The following is a 19,032-nucleotide window of genomic DNA, read 5'->3' as shown; positions in this document are numbered from 1 at the left end:
AAACAAAAATGTCAAACATGGTACATTTTTGTATTTGGTGTTTTACTTCACAAACCCCAAAATAGATGTCCTAACTACGTTTTAATAACTTTTAACAGTCGAATATTCAAAAGAAGGAAGACAGCAATAATGAAGAAGAATTTACAAAACAGTGTGTATTGATTGATTTTAATACGTATATTTAATTCTACCTAGCTAATCAATTGCTATGTCTTTAAGTCAGTACCTTAAAGATTGGGCTTTCTTTATGAACACAAGTTATAAATGCAATACAACTGCAGGGTGGTGAAAGTAATAAACTGTTCATGTACTTTCCAAAAAAAAAAAAAAAAAAAAAAATAAAAAAATAAAAATATATATATATATATATATGTATTTTCCAGTCAGTCTAAATCTTTCACTGAAATTAAAACAAACGAAATATAAACCTGCTCTATAAACTTATATCTTGTAGATAGACAAAAATGTCGATAATTCTATCTTTAATGAAATACTGCCACCAATTCTGTATATTACTTTAAGTTATTCAACAATGCAATTATTCCCTTGTTTCCCTGTATGTATGTTATTTGCTTGCTAAAGTGAAGATATCATCTTTCAACATGTCTTTCACAATGTGTTAAGTGTTCACTATTTATGACTATTTAGTAGTACTCCTCTGGAAATTCCTAATCATTCTTCAATTTTCTTATCCTATTAGATTCTTTTTCTATCCATTTAAAGGTGATATGAAATTTCAATTTGCCCTAATTACGTGGAAAAAAGGACACCTCATGAAAACTAGCCATCACAAGATTGAAATGCATCTACTAGTTTCTTGATGTGATTCCCTTACAAAAGCCTCAAAAATACACTTAAGATGAATAGTAATGGCAAATGTGAGAAATCTACCTTTCTAATAATGAAATTACCAGGCAAGGGGGAAGAAATGACACATTTCATCTTCTGGCAATATGCACATGATCTCGACGTAAGAATTTCAATGTACTTTTCTAGCTTAATTGTGAAAAATATGCAAAGAGGCACATCTCTCATCAAAAGTTATACCCTAAATTCAAGGACAAACAAGGACCTTTGACCTACATTTTTGTACTGACCTAAAAATCAATAGGGGTCATCTGCTGGTCATGAACAACCTCCCAATCAACTTTCATGATCCTAGGTCAAAGTGTTCTTGAGTTATCATCCAGAAACAGATTGGTCTACCGACCAACCGACTGAATGACCGGCATCTGCAAAACAAAATAACCCTCCTTCTTCAAAGGGGAGCTGAAAAATTCAAAAACGTGAAAAATGTATTGTAAAATATTTTAATTCTTTCATACTAGCAAATTTGCTAATAAAACAACACAAACATAGTTACATTATACAATTTTAGGTGGTATCCTTGGTCAACATTACTTTCAAGTAAGTAAACAGAACTACATACCATCAAAAAATGTGCCTAGAAGTGTTTTATTATATACCCACAATGTAATATGAAAAAAAGGAAAAGATGTAAGACAATTTAAGCAAGTAACCGAGTATTGCAGTGGCAATACAGAAGTCCCCTAATGGTATAAAACTTTGTTAGTGTTCGCCTCTTGTGGTTGTTGGCAACAGTTATGAATTTCTATCAACCATTTGCAAACAACATAGATATTACTCTTTGCCCTATAAGAGATTCAACAAATTTTAGCTGAACAGTATCCCATTGTCTTTAATTATTGATACAATAGATTTTAATTGAAAATATCAAATTTTTTTTTATCATATCTATTTAGATGAGAAAATGGGTCACACTAAAGTTCACTTCATACTTTAGAAAGTTTAGATTTGTAAAAGAACATGAGAATAGAAAAAGCATGAGAATTGGGCACTTGAAAATATATTGAAAGATATTCATAAAATATCACTATAGTAGTTCTAATAATATATTGATATATAACAATTTTTGGAGACAGACTATTTTTAAAAAATTGTAAATTACTTTCAAAGGTGCATATAAAACATGGTACATGTTGATCTAGCCTTTAATGAATTTGTACAAGTAAAGAACTGAAGTACAGTTGAATATGAAAAACAAAACTGACCAATAACAAGAGCTGTCCGTAAGACAGCCAAGCTCGACTATTCGAAATATTGTCACAGAAGCAGGAAATTATTACCCAAAATGTTAAATATCAAAAGAGTTTTAAGTTCGAAAGGGGACATAATTTGACCAAAATGCATATCAGAGTTATGGGACTTGATGCTATCAACTAGTTTTATAACCCCGAAGAAACATGTTAAGTTTCAATTCCATAATCTGCATTAGTTTTGGAGATAGTAACTTGCATGTAAAACTTTAACCAGAATTTTCTAAGTCCAAAAGGGGGCATAATTTGCTCAAAATACAAGTTAGAGTTATGGAACTTGACCCAGTGAGCTTGGTAATTGGCCTAGAAAAAGAATAAATAAGTTTCAAAGCTATATGCCTTTTGGTAATAGCTGTATGTACTTTCATGCAAAACTTTAACCAGGATTTTCTAAGTCCAAAAGGGGGGATAATTTGCCCAAAATACATGTCAAAGTTATGGGACTTGATTCTATCAACTAGTTTTATAACCACGAAGACACATGTTAAGTTTCAATTCAATATCTGCATTAGTTTTGGAGATAGTAACTTGCATGCAAAACTTTAACCAGGATTTTCTAAGTCCAAAAGGGGGCATAATTTGCCCAAAATACATGTCAGAGTTATGGGACTTGACCCAGTGAGGTAGGTAATTGATCTAGAAAAAGAAAAAATAAGTTTCAAATATATATGCCTTTTAGTAATAGCTGTATGTACTTGCATGCAAAACTTTAACCAGAATTTCTAAGTCCAAAAGGGGGCATAATTTGCCCAAAATACATGTCAGAGTTATGGGACTTGACCCAGTAGGTAGGTAATTGATCTAGAAAAAGAAAAAATAAGTTTCAAATATATATGCCTTTTAGTAATAGCTGTATGTACTTGCACGCAAAACTTTAACCAGAATTTCTAAGTCCAAAAGGGGGCATAATTTGCCCAAAATACATGTCAGAGTTATGGGACTTGACCCAGTGAGGTAGGTAATTTGATCTAGAAAAAGAAAAAATAAGTTTCAAATCTATATGCCTTTTAGTAATAGCTGTATGTACTTGTACGCAAAACTTTAACCAGAATTTTCTAAGTCCAAAAGGGGGCATAATTTGGCCAAAATGAAGGTCAGAGTTATGGGACTTGGTGCTATCAACTAGTTTTATAACCCCAAAGACACATGTGAAGTTTCAATTCAATATCTGCATTAGTTTTGGAGATAGTAACTTGCATGTAAAACTTTAACCAGAATTTTCTAAGTCCAAAAAGGGGCATAATTTGCTCAAAATACATGTTAGAGTTATGGAACTTGACCCAGTGAGGTTGGTAATTGACCTAGAAAAAGAATAAATAAGTTTCAAAGCTATAGGCCTTTAAATGATAGCTGTATGTACTTCCATGCAAAAACTTAACCAAGGTGTGACGCCGACGCCGACGCCAGGGTGAGTAGAATAGCTAGACTATTCTTTGAATAGTCGAGCTAAAAATGTATAAATAACATGTACACAGCAGACAAAGCTTTTAAAATGAGGTTAAATATTTGAATATCATACCAAAGACACTCAACACATTGGAACATAAATCATATGTAGAAAGAATTTGTCTGCTCTACTGTGCAGTAAACCAAGAAGCTATGGTCATATGTTAACTTTCTATCCTCCATGGTTGGAGAGTATCCAAAGAAACTCTCCCAGTATTATTTCAGCCTCAGGTAAGCACTTTGGTAGAACTGCCGGCCTGCAAGCAAACCTTCAAAGCTTGCACCAACAAGATGACTGGGATAAGTAATTTTCTTCATTAACCACTCAAAAAAATATGAAGAAATCATAAACAATGATTAGGTCACTTTATCTAGATGCATGGGACTAAAATGAAGTTTTTCTTGAAAAAGGGGAAAACTCTTTTGGGTTTGTTGTCTGTTGTAAGGCAGATGTGTTCTTTTGAGATTATACAGATTCTTATATATAATTACCTCCCTTGACAAAACTGGCAGCCATTGCATAATGAAACACCATACAAATGAAGGAGATTACAATGAGTAAAATTTTTCCACTTACTGCATTATTTTAATGCAAATGATGAAAATTAACCGATATTTCTAAGTCCAAAAGGAGCAATTTCATAATAAATCAAGTTTTATGCCAAGTAGTAATTGACTGAGAAAGAAATATTTCGATATATATCCCATTGCAAATAATGTAGACTGCATGAAAATTTTAACTGAATTTAAAGACCAAAAAAGGCATAATTTTTACATGTATTATGGACTGACGTAAGGAATTGATCTGAAAAAGAAAAATTATTTCAATAGTATGCCATTAGTAATAGGTTGTACTCACGCAAAATAACCAGAATTTAATCAAAGCATAATTCCAAAATACATGTCAGATTTACTTGACAGTGAGTAGGTAATTTGATTAGAAAAAGTAAAATAAATAAAGTTTTAACATACAAATCTAAGCCTTTAGTAATACAATTGCAGAAAAACAACACAGAAGTCTAAGTCCAAAGGGCATATTCAAAATTAATCTTATGGACTTGTGAACTATCAACTAGTTTTATAACCAAAAACTGTGAAATTAATTTTAGCTGCATTAGTTTTGAAAAGTACTGTCCATCATACTTTACGCAGACTATTTTTATCCAAAAGGGGCATATGTTGCCTGAAAATATTTACAGTACTGGAATTTGACCCAGGAGGTGCAGATAGCCTGAAGAATAATAGCAAAGCTATGCTTATGATCTATGTCACCTGATCATTGAACGCCACCAGGGTCGAAAAGGCTAGAACACTTGCTCAGTCGAGCTAAAAGGTATAAATAACAATACAAGACACAGACAAGCCTTTAAGAGGTTGCTCAGACACTCAATCATTTTTTGATAATAAAATATTATCTAGCAAGATTTTCTCTAATGTCATAAAAAGGCTATGATCTTGTAAAAATCTCAGGTTGATATAAGATTAGTTTATTAGCTGGTAAGCATTGTAAATGCGGTGAAAAACTTAGTTGCAAGTATTGGGATAAGCAATCTTTTTCATTAATCAAAAAATTGATTAAAATATAAACCAAGATAGGACTTTTTCTAAGTCTATAGGGCAAATAATTTTTGCAAAAAGGGAGACTTTTTGGTTGTTGCTGTGTACAGGCGATGTGCTTTGGATGTAACAGTGTTACAATCCTTTACAAATGCAATAGCTATGAAAACTTACAAAGAAAGAGTTTACAAACATAAAACACTTAACCAATGAAATCTGATCATATTTCTAGTCAAAAGGCATAAATCTTTGCAAAAACAAGTTATGGCAGTTTATGCATTCTTGCTAGTACAGGCATGCCTATGATGGTGAACAAGTGTTGCAAGTTTAAAACAAATACTTTTTAAGTTTGATTACTGGACTAAAATATACTAACAGAAAACTGATTTTCTATACGTCCAAAAGGGGCCAATATCTTGCAAAACAACAAGATGAGATTATGTTATTAGTACAGTCTGCTATGATGTTAAACAAGTATTCCAAGTTTTCAAACAAATAGTTTGATAATGTGCAAAAAAATAGACCAACATCAAATTAACCAAGGAAATTATATATTATAATATCAAAGGCCATAAATTTGCAAAAAGCAAGATGAGATTATTTTAGCTTGCTATACAAGTACTTAATGATGGTACAAGTATTCCAGTTTCAGGCAATACTTTATATTAAAGAGAAAGTGTCACTAAAATAAACTGTAACCAGGCAACGGCAGACCAGACGCCGACGCCACTGTCTGACAGCGGATATCGACTCAAGTGAGCAAAACAAAATCATTGCTTAAAAAAATACAATAAGTAAAATGTGAAGTGTCAGACAAAAACTCTATGTTCATATGTCTCAATACAGAGTAGACTGAACGATTTTATACCCAATTCCTTTAGTTCTTTTACAACAGATAAAAGTCACACTTTGTAAATGGTTGTAATTAATATTTCTTACCAAATCTTACTATTACTAACATTACTTACACTTTTCAATTCTGTGCTATTTTTGGCCATAAAACTGGCAATAACAAAAAATGCCCTTAAAGTCCAAGAAGTTTATACAACCACCCCTGAAGACTTTACTAATGATGTAAAACTCATAGCTGGACCTTTAAAAATTAAGTGGAGATTCACTAACAACCTGTTCAAAATTTAAAGAATCTAAAAGTAAACAAAAAAAGTTTGTGAAAAATTGTAAAATGTTAATTTATGGCACATAAAGATCTGATAGTGGTTTTAAATGAACTGTAACTAATTTAGTCAAAAGGTATGAAATAGCACTTATGCCTTTTAACTCTAGTCTGGTAAACAATGAAATCAATACTGAATTATGGTATTTGAAAATGTATCTCTCTGACTGTTCAGTTAGAATTGCAGCTCTCTGATTGGTCAGTTAGAATTGCTGATGTCATGTTAACTATGAATTTTATTGATGTCACAATTAACCACACACTTACAACCCCAAATCTAGTGTTAGTATATTAGTAAGAAATGAGCATGTGGTATTCTTTAGCAATACTTTATGCATTAACAGAAGCTCAAACAGTTTGAGAAAATACTGCAAGGCTATTTGTTTGGTAACAGTCCATTACCCATTACACAAAAGTTCTGACTACAATATCCTTAAATGGTAGCTATCAAGTGAGAGCCCAAGTATATATAGAGGATACTCGTTTGTTTCAGTGCAAGATCAGAACATCTTCCACCGAGTAAACACCAAATGAATGATTTACACGAGTGGCATAGCCTTGAATGAAAATGAAAGATCTGGTTTTCAACAGTAAAAGATATTTTAATCTACATGCACAAATTTTTTAATATCACTTCATGTCTTTTTTTCAATTGTTTCCACCAAATTTTACACATTTGGTAGTTCCATGCCAGAACATTTTGCACTGTAAAAATATCATATATATTTTACAGGAAAATTTCAATAATTCACTGAAAAACAATGTAATCAAATATGAAGTTATGTTTATGCCACAGTGTTGTCTTTCACCATATTAGGTGTAATGCTTTTAAAGTATGAAATTCAAATAGAAAGGTTAAGAAGAGCTGTCAGAAGTGTACTTGACTACTCAAAAATGTGTATCGATAGTGAAGTGAAAATGATAATAATAAAATACAAAAACAAAAAGTGTATAGATTTTTCACCTTCATTTGTGTGTTGAGGGGAGGTGGTGTAAAGCAAGGTGAAGGTGAACTAAGAAACTGTACATCTGAGCAAAAGTTGAAGTGTGTGTGTGTGCTTGCATGGGGGTGGGGGGCAGGGGGGATATAGATACTACGAAACAATACAAGATATAATTTATAAGGTAGTGTGAAAGAAAACCTTAAAGAACTTTTTTGAGATGGTGAGGGATATAATGTGTCAGGAGTAGGGTCCAGTGACCTTGATCTTCAAGATACCTGACCCTTAACTAAAAGATTTCTGCATCTCATCAAGACCTAACACTTTTGTGAAGTTTGATGATAATAGGTACAGTAGTTAAGAAGATATAGTGAAGTTGAGAAACTTGCCATAAAACATTAAAGTTTAACCTGAAAGCCATGCCCACAGTGATGGCAACACTGACATGAGTACAACAACCCTCCTTATTCTTTGAGTAGTCAAGCAAGAAATGGTATCTTTGAGAAAAACTGCCAAGCCGTAGTTTTTAATATACAAAGCAGGGATATAAGCTAGCTAATTTTATTTAGGGGCCCAGACTGTCAAAAATAAATGTTTAACATTAGGTATATGGGCATTTTCTTTAACAATTTAGGGGCCCAGCCCAAAATCTAGGGGCCGTGGGCTACTGGGCCCCTGCTAATTTATATCCCTGCAAAGTAATCATTATGCTATTAAAGCTTTTTTTTATATTCTTACCTCTCTACGTTAAATTGTATTAAATTCTATACAACATCATTTAAGCACTTAAATTACAAACATAGGAAGTTATTTTCAGGGATTATATCATTTTTATTGTATCATTTCAATTTAATAACCTTACTTCCTGGTCCACAGGTGCTTGTCCAGTCTTTGTGCCCATAATTATGGTACCACAACCACTCCATCCCCACCCTAGAAATAACTAGAGTTGTTACAGGAGTGACGAATTATACCCCCACAATATGGCCTTGTCACAGAACTAAGCCAATGTCAAAGCCGAACTTGCTTGACCTTTGACCTACTGACCACAAAATCAATAGAGGTCATCTCCTAGTCATGATCAACCTCCCTATGAAGTTTCATGATCCTCTGCCCAAGAGTTCTCAAGTTATTGTCCGTAAATGGTTTAAATGACCTTGACCTCTGGAACTCAAAATCAATATGGGTCATCTGCTTGACATGACTAACCTCCAGAATAAGTTTCCTGATCCTAGTCCCAAGCATTCTCAAGTTATTGTCTGAAAACTGTTTAAATGTTCCGGATCACTGTAACCTTGACCTGTGACCTACTGACCTCAAAATCATTAGGGGTCATCTGCTAGTCATAACCAACCTCCCTATCAATTTTCATGATACTAGGCCCAAGCATTCTCAAGTTATCATCCGGAAACCGTTTAACTGTTCCAAGTCACTGTGACCTTGACCTTTGACCTACTGACCTCAATGTAGAACTTGACCTGTATTTCATGATGTAACATCTGTGTACCAAAATTTATGATCCTAGGCCTAAGCATTCTCAAATTATCATCCAGAAACCATTTAACTGTTATGGTCCCTGTGACCTTGACCTTTGACCTACCAACCTTAAGTCGAACCTGACCTGCATTTCTTGATGTTACACCCGTGTACCAAAATTTATGATCCTAGGACCAAGCGTTCTCAAGTTATCATCCGGAAACCGTTTAACTGTTCAGGGTCACTGTGACCTTGACCTTTGACCTACTGACCCCAAATTTGAACATGACCTGTATTTTCTGATGTTACACCTGTGTACCATAAATTATTTAAATTGGTCAGGCCTTTCATCCGCAAACCATGCAAAACCAACGGACCGACCACCAAGCTCACTCCTATATACCCCCCCCCACCCAAACTTAGTTTTGTGGGGGTATAATTAGGGTAGGGGCAGCATGGGTGGGGTACCTTCTGGGCATCAAAACTGGACAAGCACCTGTCTTGGTTATCATATGTAGAAGCATTTCATCCAAGACTTTGTGTAATTGTGCAAATAAAAATTTTACTGAACACATTTAAAAAAGCTAAATGCAAAAGATATTCTGTATTAAGTTTTTAACACTAAGAGACATTTGTATTAAACTGTTTTGTTATCAGGCCAGCAGTTTCTAATACAGTACAGTACTTTTTTATACACATATTGGAAAAATGACCCACTTTTTGACAAACTGGAATAATTTTTAAAACCTTGGTAGAAGGTTACCAAAGGTATAATTGCCAATTTAATTTGAAATCTAGCCAACTGTTTCAGAAAAGAACATTTTTAAACTTCTAAAACTAGGAAAACCAGCTTTGCTCATTAGTAGCCATGTTTTTTTTCTGATCCAAACACCTTGAAAAAAATCTTTCACCAATTTCTGTGAAGCTATCCTGAAACCTGGCAGATGGCTTCTGAAAAGAAGACTTTTAATTTTCACAGGGGGTCAAGGGTTACCCTGTTTAATAAGAGCTGTCTTATAACAGAGGGATCGATTATTTTAAAAGATCCCTTATACATAATACTAGCTAAATATAAGTTAAAAATGGGCATAATTTTGACAAAATACAAGCCAGAATTATGAAACCTTATCTGTGAAGTCATCTAATAATGTCTAAGACTTGTGTAGAGTTTAAAAGCATTCAGGCCAGTTTTGGAAATCAGCTTACATGCCTAACTTTTGTGATGTTAATACCAACTAGAACAGTCACAGGAGTGACTCATACCCCCACCATACGGTCTTGTCACAGAAGAATGGCAACCATAAGGAATCTTAAAAATACTTTGGAGTACTTCATCCTGGGCTTCCACATATAAGTAATACTAGTATAGTAATACAAGTAAATATATTAAATCTCTAATATTAGAGATACACTAAAAGTGAATACAAAAAAGTGTCTTACCGACCCATGTTACCACAGAAAAATGTTTTTACTTTTTACATAGGACTTATAATAAAAAAAGTTAGAAAAATACCTAAAATACTGAAAATCTAAAAATAGGATTTCTAAAAATAGAATAATTCCTGGAATTTAAGGGGAAGAAACTCAGTACAAAAGTTAAAAAAAGGTTACTTCCCTTTGGCTCTAAGCCATTCAGAATGAGATATTGTGAAAATACATCAAAATTAACCTTAAATTTAGGTAAAAGGGGACACAATTCAAGAAAAATTAGTGTCAGAGTTATGCACCTTGTGTCACATGATGTGGGTGATGAGGTGGAACATCTATTTTAAGTCTGGATCAAATCCATTCAGTAGTAACTGAGATATAGTGAAAATACATCAAAATTAACCTTAAATTCTAAGTAAAAAGGGGCATAATTCATGAAAAATTGGTGTCAGAGTTATGCACCTTGTGTCACATGATGTGGGTGATGAGGTGGAACATCTATTTTAAGTTTGAATCAAATCCATTTTGTAATAATTGAGATATAGTGAAAATACATCAAAATCAACCTTAAATTTAAAGTAAAAGGGGACATAATTCATAAAAAATTTATGTCAGAGTTAAGCACCTTATGTCACATCATCTGGGTGATGAGGTGAAACAACTATTTTAAGTTTGAATCAAATCCATTTAGTAATAACTGAGATATAATGAAAATACAACAAAATTAACCTTAAATTCTAAGTAAAAGGGGACATAATTCATGAAAACTTGGTGTCAGAGTTATGCACCTTGTGTCACATGATGTGGGCACATGATGTGGGTGATGAGGTGGAACATCTATTTTAAGTTTGAATCAAATCCATTTAGTAATAACTGAGATATAGTGAAAATACAACAAAATTAACCTTAAATTCTAAGTAAAAGGGGACATAATTCATGAAAACTTGGTGTCAAGAGTTATGCACCTTGTGTCATATGATGTGGGTGATAAGGTGGAACATGTATTTTAAGTTTGAATCAAATCCATTTGGTAATAACTGAGATAATAGATTTCGGGACGGGACGGGACGCGACAAAACTGCCTCCTATAAACCCCCCTCAAACAAGTTTGGTGGGGGTATAACAAAGACACCGACACTGTGATGACAATAACATGGCTACTTATAAAAACATTTCAAATAGTCGAGCTAAAAACTTGAAAATTTATCACTAGCTAATGGAATCTGCAACTGGATCTATGTGCATTTCGTTTTCAGCTTTCAGTCTTGTGTCTTTGGGCAGCTCTGTTTCACAGTTTTTCATAAAATCTAATGATTTTGTCGAGTCTTTTTCTACACTAGCCACCGATTTAGTCTGACTATCATTTCTATCTATTCCAGTTTTGGACTCTCGGCCCGATTTTACACTTTTCAATTTCGTCCTATCTTTGGCATCTAGGTCTTTCTCTTTCATAAGATTGGTGCCTATGGCATTGTTATAACTAACATTTTCACTCTCTTTAGAAGAGTCCTTAGATACAGTACTGACTGGCACCGAGCATACACTGTACGTTTTTCCCGGAAATCCGGATAATTCTCGACGTTCGGATATCTCCTGCCGACAGATTGGACAATTTTCCAGTTGTAATGCACAGGTTGAGCAGAAACCACTGAAACAAAGAAGTAGAACTATTAACACTGCACATGTTATGCAAATATCATTATAAACATTTTTTTCGAAAATGTTCTTGTGAGATTCTTTTACAAATACGTATGTTTTACTTGCCTGAAGACATTCGTCAATTTCTATATGATTAAGTACTGCCCATATACAGTCCGGCATTCTTCATACATGAATGCAGCTGACTATCCATAAAAAACCAGAGTATGCCGAAATCACAAATGGAGAATAGGTAAATTGTCAAATGTCATTACCTGTCCATAACATTAAGTAAAACAAGAGCTGTCCATAAGACAGCACACTCAACTTTTCTCAGTGCTTGTCTCTGAATTATATAATCATATAAAACTTAAACCAAAAAATTCTAAGTTAAAAAGGGGCATAACTCTGTCAAAATTCAATCAAAGTTATGGGGATTGTTTCTCCTGGTGTAGACTTTGATATTAAATAATTATTTTAAGTCTCAAGTAAAAAGCTTTGATAGTAACAGAGATAATTGACTTTATCAAAAACTTTAACCAAAAAATTCTAAGTTAAAAAGGGCATAACTCTGTCAAAATTAAAATCAGAGTTATGGGGATTGTTTCTCCTAGACTTTGATAGTAAATAACTACTTTCAGTTTCATGTCAATAGCTTTGATAATAACAGAGATATCTGACTTTATCAATAATATTAACCAAAGGCGATGCCGAAAATCCGGCTAAAAATCAGTAAATATTTATTTACTTTTTACAAGTCAAACAGAAAACTTCACAAAGATTTCGTACCAACTGAAATTACTATTTTTATTCCATGTCTTCTCTACTATACATACTTATGTCCATTGTATCAACTAAATACTTCCTTGAATTCAAATTTATGTCAAAGGTAAGTTAAATTAAGACATATTCCAGCAAACTTCTTAGAATTTCTATTTTCAAGTAAAATATATTTATAACCAACAAAGTATTTTATCTTATGTAATATAATGCAAAGTGTATATCAGAGTCTTTCACTTGCTGAAGGTACAAACTGAGATGTCATAATAATACACAGAAATTCTGAAGCTGAAATAAACAGAAATTTATTTGTTCGATTTCACTTCCTGGTTGGTGGATTGATGCCACAAAAAAAAAAAAAAAAAGTCCCTTTGTAATACTGCGAAATGATTTCATCTTGAGGGTATGAAGTTTTCATGATTTTGGCGAAAAAAGTTTTTTTTTCACTTAAATATGAATTTATGGATCTCTGTTTTTGAAGATAAAATGTATGGGAATTTCATATTTGTTGGAATATAATTTCACAGGTTTCCACACTATGAAAGCCACAAAAATCAGTTGCCAACAAATATGAATGATTTCACAACATATTAACAATACTTACACATGACCACATGGTTCTAGGATAAGATTTGCCTGATTATCAAAACAGAGAGTACATGAATCTTCCTTCACTTGTACATTACGTAATTCTGCTAACTTCTGATATCTGAAATATAACAATACTATATATTTCTAGATACTCACACTTAACATCAGTTTCATTTGAATTATGCTGGCACACTAGAGATTTGTACAAAGGACACCGATGACCTGTGCATATTGTAAGTCTGTAAATCGTCATCAGATTTTTAGGAGCTTTCCAAACAGTTTTGAAAATAGAATTAATTTATCAATACTTTTGGTGATACCTGTAACAAAAACTATTCTAATTCATAAAAATTTTGATAATCCTGTAACGCAAATTTTTAGGCACTTTTTTTTGGGCATATTTTTTACTAAGTTATGGGCCATATTTCTTGCCTTACTGAGTGAACACTTTCCCTCTGAAAAACAACAACACTCAGGTACATAACTTCACAAGCTGAGTAATATTTCTATGAAGTTTCATTACTCTTTTGATCCAAGGACAGATATCCAATGTATTTACACATAAAATATAATTACCAAAGCTTACCTTGGTATAATTTGGTGTCCCAAGTGTTAACCCTTAAATATAGTCACAAAAGCTTACCTTGGTAATCATATTTTTTATCAGAGGATAGGGGTTCCTTGTGTATACCGCTTATACCTCTAAATAGTTAATACACTCAACAATGCTTACCTTGGTACAATAATTTTTTGATCAGAAGACAGCAGTTCCATTTGTAAACCTCTAAATACAGTAACCAAAACTTACCTTGGTACAATAATTTTTTGATCTGAGGACAGGTGTCCATACTCATTAAAGCACTTGAAGTCATAGTCCACAGGAGGATGTTTGAAAGGTTTGGCACCAAAGTTAAACTCACACTGTTGATAAGACATAAAACTGGCAGCAGCAAAAAATCCACTCCTACAGAAAAGAAAACATTTTGTAGAAATAATATATATTTTTCTTATCATAATATCTGCATACTCTATGGGCTTCTGCTGATGTTATAACAGGAAAGTAACATTTGTTAACTCTATTCTAGCATAAAACATGTATTCTAGCATAAAACTGCTGTTTTTGTCACTTTTCGGGTGTGTTTTAACAGGAAAGAAAATGTGTGTTAACTGACAGATTCTCGCTCACCTGCTTTAAAACACCTATCTAAATATGCGCGTTCCGTTGCAAAGTGTAAACGCATTAGGGCCCCAAAACGGATAATTCAAAAGAAAATGATGTCAACGTGAAAAACACCGAAGAATTCCTGCGCATTTCATGGAAATTTAAAGACGTTAAGAGATAATTTATTCGTCTGTTTTTTACACATTTTATGCTAGAATAGCGTTAACGCATGTTCATTTTGTGTTGTAACATCTTCAGAATCCCTTGGGAAACATTGGTACCCTCGCCCTACTGAGCTGGGGCACCAACCAATCCCTCAGGATTCTGTAGATGATATAACACGAAAAATCTAAATTAAATGAATACTTTGCAATATGTGTTCATTTCTTCTTAAACTTGTTTTAACTATGCATTACAGGGCTGAAGTACCTTTGCCCTTTGCAACAGATCACTCAATGGCATAATTATGTAAAAAGTGTGTTAACAGCACATGGGTTTCTATGTTAACACATATTTACACTTCTATTAAAACATGCCTTGAAAATGACACAAACAGCAGTTTTATGCTAGAATTAAGTCCAATAAAGCATACAAATAAGAACAAGTGAAAAAAACTTTAATGAAAGTACCCCATCCCAAACCACCAGCTCAGGTAGAAATTGATTTAAGGTTTAGGAGTATATCACCAAAACACAGAAATATTTTATAAACGAATAACATCGTTACCAATATTTTACTTAACCATTACATGTTCTGCCGTACTGTCCCGTACTAAAAATATTCTGAAAAAGTTGTCCCCCTTTGAAAATAAACAATTGCTGAAAACTGTGTTCCACTTAATTATGTGAAATTTCAACACTCGCATGCGATTGCAAATGAATCAAAACTAACATGTGTAAAAGTTCTTTGAAAATAGTGAGTTTCTGAAGGCGTTTGACTGCCCGGAAGTGGGTCCCATTTAGGCAGTCTTTTTTTCGGAATTCAATGTTTATATTAGTATACTGACACTTGTTTTGTTGTTTTTGTAATGACAGCGTGTATATTACTTATATTACTCTACAAAACAAGTGTCAGTATACTGATATAAGCATTGAATTCCGAAAAAAGAACTGTTTAAACAGGCCCCACTTCCAGACAGTCAAGCCCTTTTAAAAACTCACCATTTTCAAGGAACTGTTACACATGTTTGTTTTGATGCATTTGTAATAGCCTGCGAGTGTTGAAATTTCACATAACTAGGTGGAACACAGTTTTCAGCGATTGTTTATTTTTATTTCTTTACAAATGGCACTCATTTTCAAAGGGGGACATCTTTTTCAGAATATTTTCAGTACGGGACAGTATGGCAGAACATGTAATGGTCAGGTAAAATATTGGTAACGAATTTGTTCATTTATGAAATATTTCTGTGTTTTGGTGATATACTCCTTAACCTTAAACTGTCTGAAATAAAACTAGAAATTGTGTGCATACCTACATAACACCATTACACTGCAATACCCATTTACACAACTTGACAATCATTTCTCATATAAATAACACTGGGCATAAATATAAACTGCTTTCAAAGATAATTGAGAACAGTTACAAACCAAAATAAATTGATCAACCAAAAAAAAAAAATCAGAAATGAAACATTATTTGGTGACCAGTCAGATAAGTTAATTCTAGCACCTGTATTCTCAGTAAACTTTGAAAATAAAGTATGATACCCATGGAACATGTTACACAAAATGCAATAATATAACAATTTTTGGCATATTTAGGGAAGGGTTTTCAAATATATCTGAAGTCAGAGGTGTAATAAGTAACAAGTAATCTGTTGCCTTCTTTATGTTGCAGCAATAATTAATTTCCTTAAAGAAAAACTGATGGGTGTTCACACTTGCACAGCAAGGAGGAAAAGTTCAACCTCTAGTACTTATGAAACACCCCTGTATATCTATGAAAATCTGAATCAAATTTTGTTTCTTTTCCATCTATTTATGTATATTTTACATTTGGCTTTTTAAATTATAGAAAGCTGATTCAAGTACTGTCAATTCTTACATGTATGTTCAGAACTCCCACAATAAAAATCTCCAGGCTGAGTGGCCAACATCACTCCCTGGATACATCATACTAGTTCAGTTCCTTCTTTATTTCATATAAACAACTAAATCTTTTATGTAATTTAGAGCTTTAAAGCTATAATGTCACATCTTTACATGACTTGTCATATCATCAACAACATGGAACAACATTTGAACTACTTCATTGTCTGAGACAGTTATCCAACTGAAGGAACATCTTAACCCTAATATGAGCCGTGCCATGGGAAAACCAACACAGTGGGTTTGCGACCAGCATGGATCCAGACCAGCCTGCGCATCCGCGCAGTCTGGTCAGGATCCATGCTGTTCGCTAACAGTTCCTCTAATTAAAATAGGCTTTGAAAGCGAACAGCATGGATCCTGACCAGACTGCGCGGATGCGCAGGCTGGTCTGGATCCATGCTGGTCGCAAACCCACTATGTTGGTTTTCTCATGGCACTGCTCATATCATGCTGGACACAATTGATTCTGCCTTTGCGACCAGTGCAGATCAAGATCAGCTTGCACATCTGTGCAGTCATCATGATATGCACTATTCACCATTCAGTCAGTATCTTTTGGTAAGCACCCCTTTTAACAGATAATGGTACTATCCAAACTGAAAGATGGACAAGTTCATTATAGAAATTTAGCAGGGTAAGGGTTAACTCATAAACAAAGTAAAAGAAATAAGCTTACCTAGCACAAATAAATAAATCCCCCTCTGGAGGAAGTCTGTTACCATTTAGAGAGAATATAATAGTTTGGTTATCAACATCCAGCAGGAGGCCCAGAATGTCACCTGAAACAGAGAATACATGAAGATTTATAAATAGCAACATAATTTTTTTTTTTGTTAAAACAAAACACAATTTAAAATCAACTTTAGGTCAAGCATATCACCTGAAAATGATAATATAACAGTTCAGTTATTGGCAAAATTCAAGTAAAAAATGTCACCTGGAAATGAGAATATAATAGTTCAGTTATCAGCAAAATTTATGTTAAAACTATCGCCTGGAAATGAGAACATAACACTCAGTAATCAGCTAACAGCAAATGAGAATACAACAGTTCAGTTATAAACTTTCAGCAAAATTTTAGTTATAGAGTATCAGCTGAAAATGAGAATACATGTATAAAAATTATCAACACATAACAAAATTTAGGTAAAAAATATCATCTGAAAATGAGAACATAACCATTCGATTATTTGCATTTAAAATGACTTCAGAGAATGAATGTAAGAATTACTGCCAAACCTTTTTTTAAAATGTCACGAGTGTCAGAATGTGGTGTTTATTATTTGTAGCTGTTTAACCTTAAAATTAGCCTGCTGGCGGCAAGTGTAATTATTCTGCTGTTGTGACCAGTGCAGACCAAGATCAGCCTGCACGTCTGTGCAGGCTGATCATGGTCTGCACAGTGTTCGCTTTTCAGTTAGTAAATTTTCAGTGAACACACCTTTGAATAATTAATGCCATTGCCCAAACTGAATGATGAACCAATCCATTTTTGAAATTTAGCAGTGTAAAGGAATAAATACAAGGCAACTGTTCAAACTGGACAAGAAATTGGCAGTCTTCTTAGCTATGTAGTCTTTGTTAAAAGGTGGTTATTAGCACAGGTTTGACTGTACTGTTATCAAACTTATGATATCTAGCTAAAAGAAAAAAATGTTCAAAACAACTAGAGAAAGATCCGTTACTAATGATTCAGGAAAATGTGTCAGTTAAGCTGGTTTTATTTGAGTGAACCATTTACTTATCAAGAAAATATTAACCCATACCATGCTAAATTTCTATAATAAACTTCCAATTTCGACAGTACCATGGGGTGCTTACCAAAAAGATTCTGACTGAATGGCGAACAGTGCAGATCATGATCAGACTGCATGAATGTGCAGGCTGATCATGATCTACACTGGTCGCAAAGACAGAATCAATCGTGTCCAGCATCACGGGTAAGGGTTAAACATTCTGTTTAGCGACAGATCGCTGTTAGAACGATCAGAACCATTGGCCCTACTCTTTCATCTCAAATATCCAATAATCAATGGGTTCATATCACTCTGCTCAAATAACAACTTGTCCTAAATGATTAGTACCTCAAACAAATGATAGTAGACTGTCACACATATTATGTATTTAGACATATGTGTTTAGTTATCAGTTAATTTTAACACGTGTTTAATATATATATCTAAGTTCATATATGTAGGCCCTGTTTAGTATGCAAGGCAGAATCTTTAAGTATAGACCATGGCACAGGTGCCAGACAAATTCCCCCCCCCCCCCTCTACATGATGGGTAGGGTTCATCTGGTACCTCTGGACGGTGGCACACTTCTGCAAATTGCTGCAAATTGACAGCTTTGTTTTCCATTGATTCTGCGAAAAACACCGAGGCAACTGAGAGTAATACCACTGCTGCAAGTATACAGAACACTTAAGTTAAAGACTTAAGTGCAACTCATTAATTTCAGCGAACCAAAGTCTAAAAGACAGGCAAGTATTACACTTAGGTTCAAGTAATTTCTTGTTTACATATCTATATAATGATAGATTAAATCAGATTTAAAAAGCTTGGCTTTTGATACCAGATAAAAAGTAGTGTAAAGTTAAATCTGTAAAGATAATATCATACAGTC

At 33.6% G+C, this 19,032-nt stretch overlaps 1 protein-coding gene across 1 annotated transcript in view; it reads right to left on the bottom strand.

The window, feature by feature from the left end:
• Positions 1 to 5,922: 5,922 nt before the first annotated feature.
• Positions 5,923 to 19,032, bottom strand: part of LOC123548915 (RING finger and SPRY domain-containing protein 1-like) — a 61,901-nt gene continuing 48,791 nt past the window's right edge. The window contains exons 12-15 of the mRNA XM_045336559.2: positions 17,083 to 17,185; positions 13,957 to 14,112; positions 13,162 to 13,266; positions 5,923 to 11,787 (exon numbers count right to left, since the gene is read on the bottom strand). Coding sequence (XP_045192494.2) covers positions 11,349 to 11,787; positions 13,162 to 13,266; positions 13,957 to 14,112; positions 17,083 to 17,185 — 803 coding nt within the window. The 3' untranslated portion in view covers positions 5,923 to 11,348. The remainder of the gene's footprint in view (positions 11,788 to 13,161; positions 13,267 to 13,956; positions 14,113 to 17,082; positions 17,186 to 19,032) is intronic.

The sequence above is a fragment of the Mercenaria mercenaria genome, chromosome 6 (assembly GCF_021730395.1).
Source record: "Mercenaria mercenaria strain notata chromosome 6, MADL_Memer_1, whole genome shotgun sequence".
In the NCBI taxonomy this organism is placed as follows: domain Eukaryota; kingdom Metazoa; phylum Mollusca; class Bivalvia; order Venerida; family Veneridae; genus Mercenaria; species Mercenaria mercenaria.
Note: the sequence above shows the minus strand (reverse complement) of the source record. Positions and strands in the feature narration are given on the sequence as shown.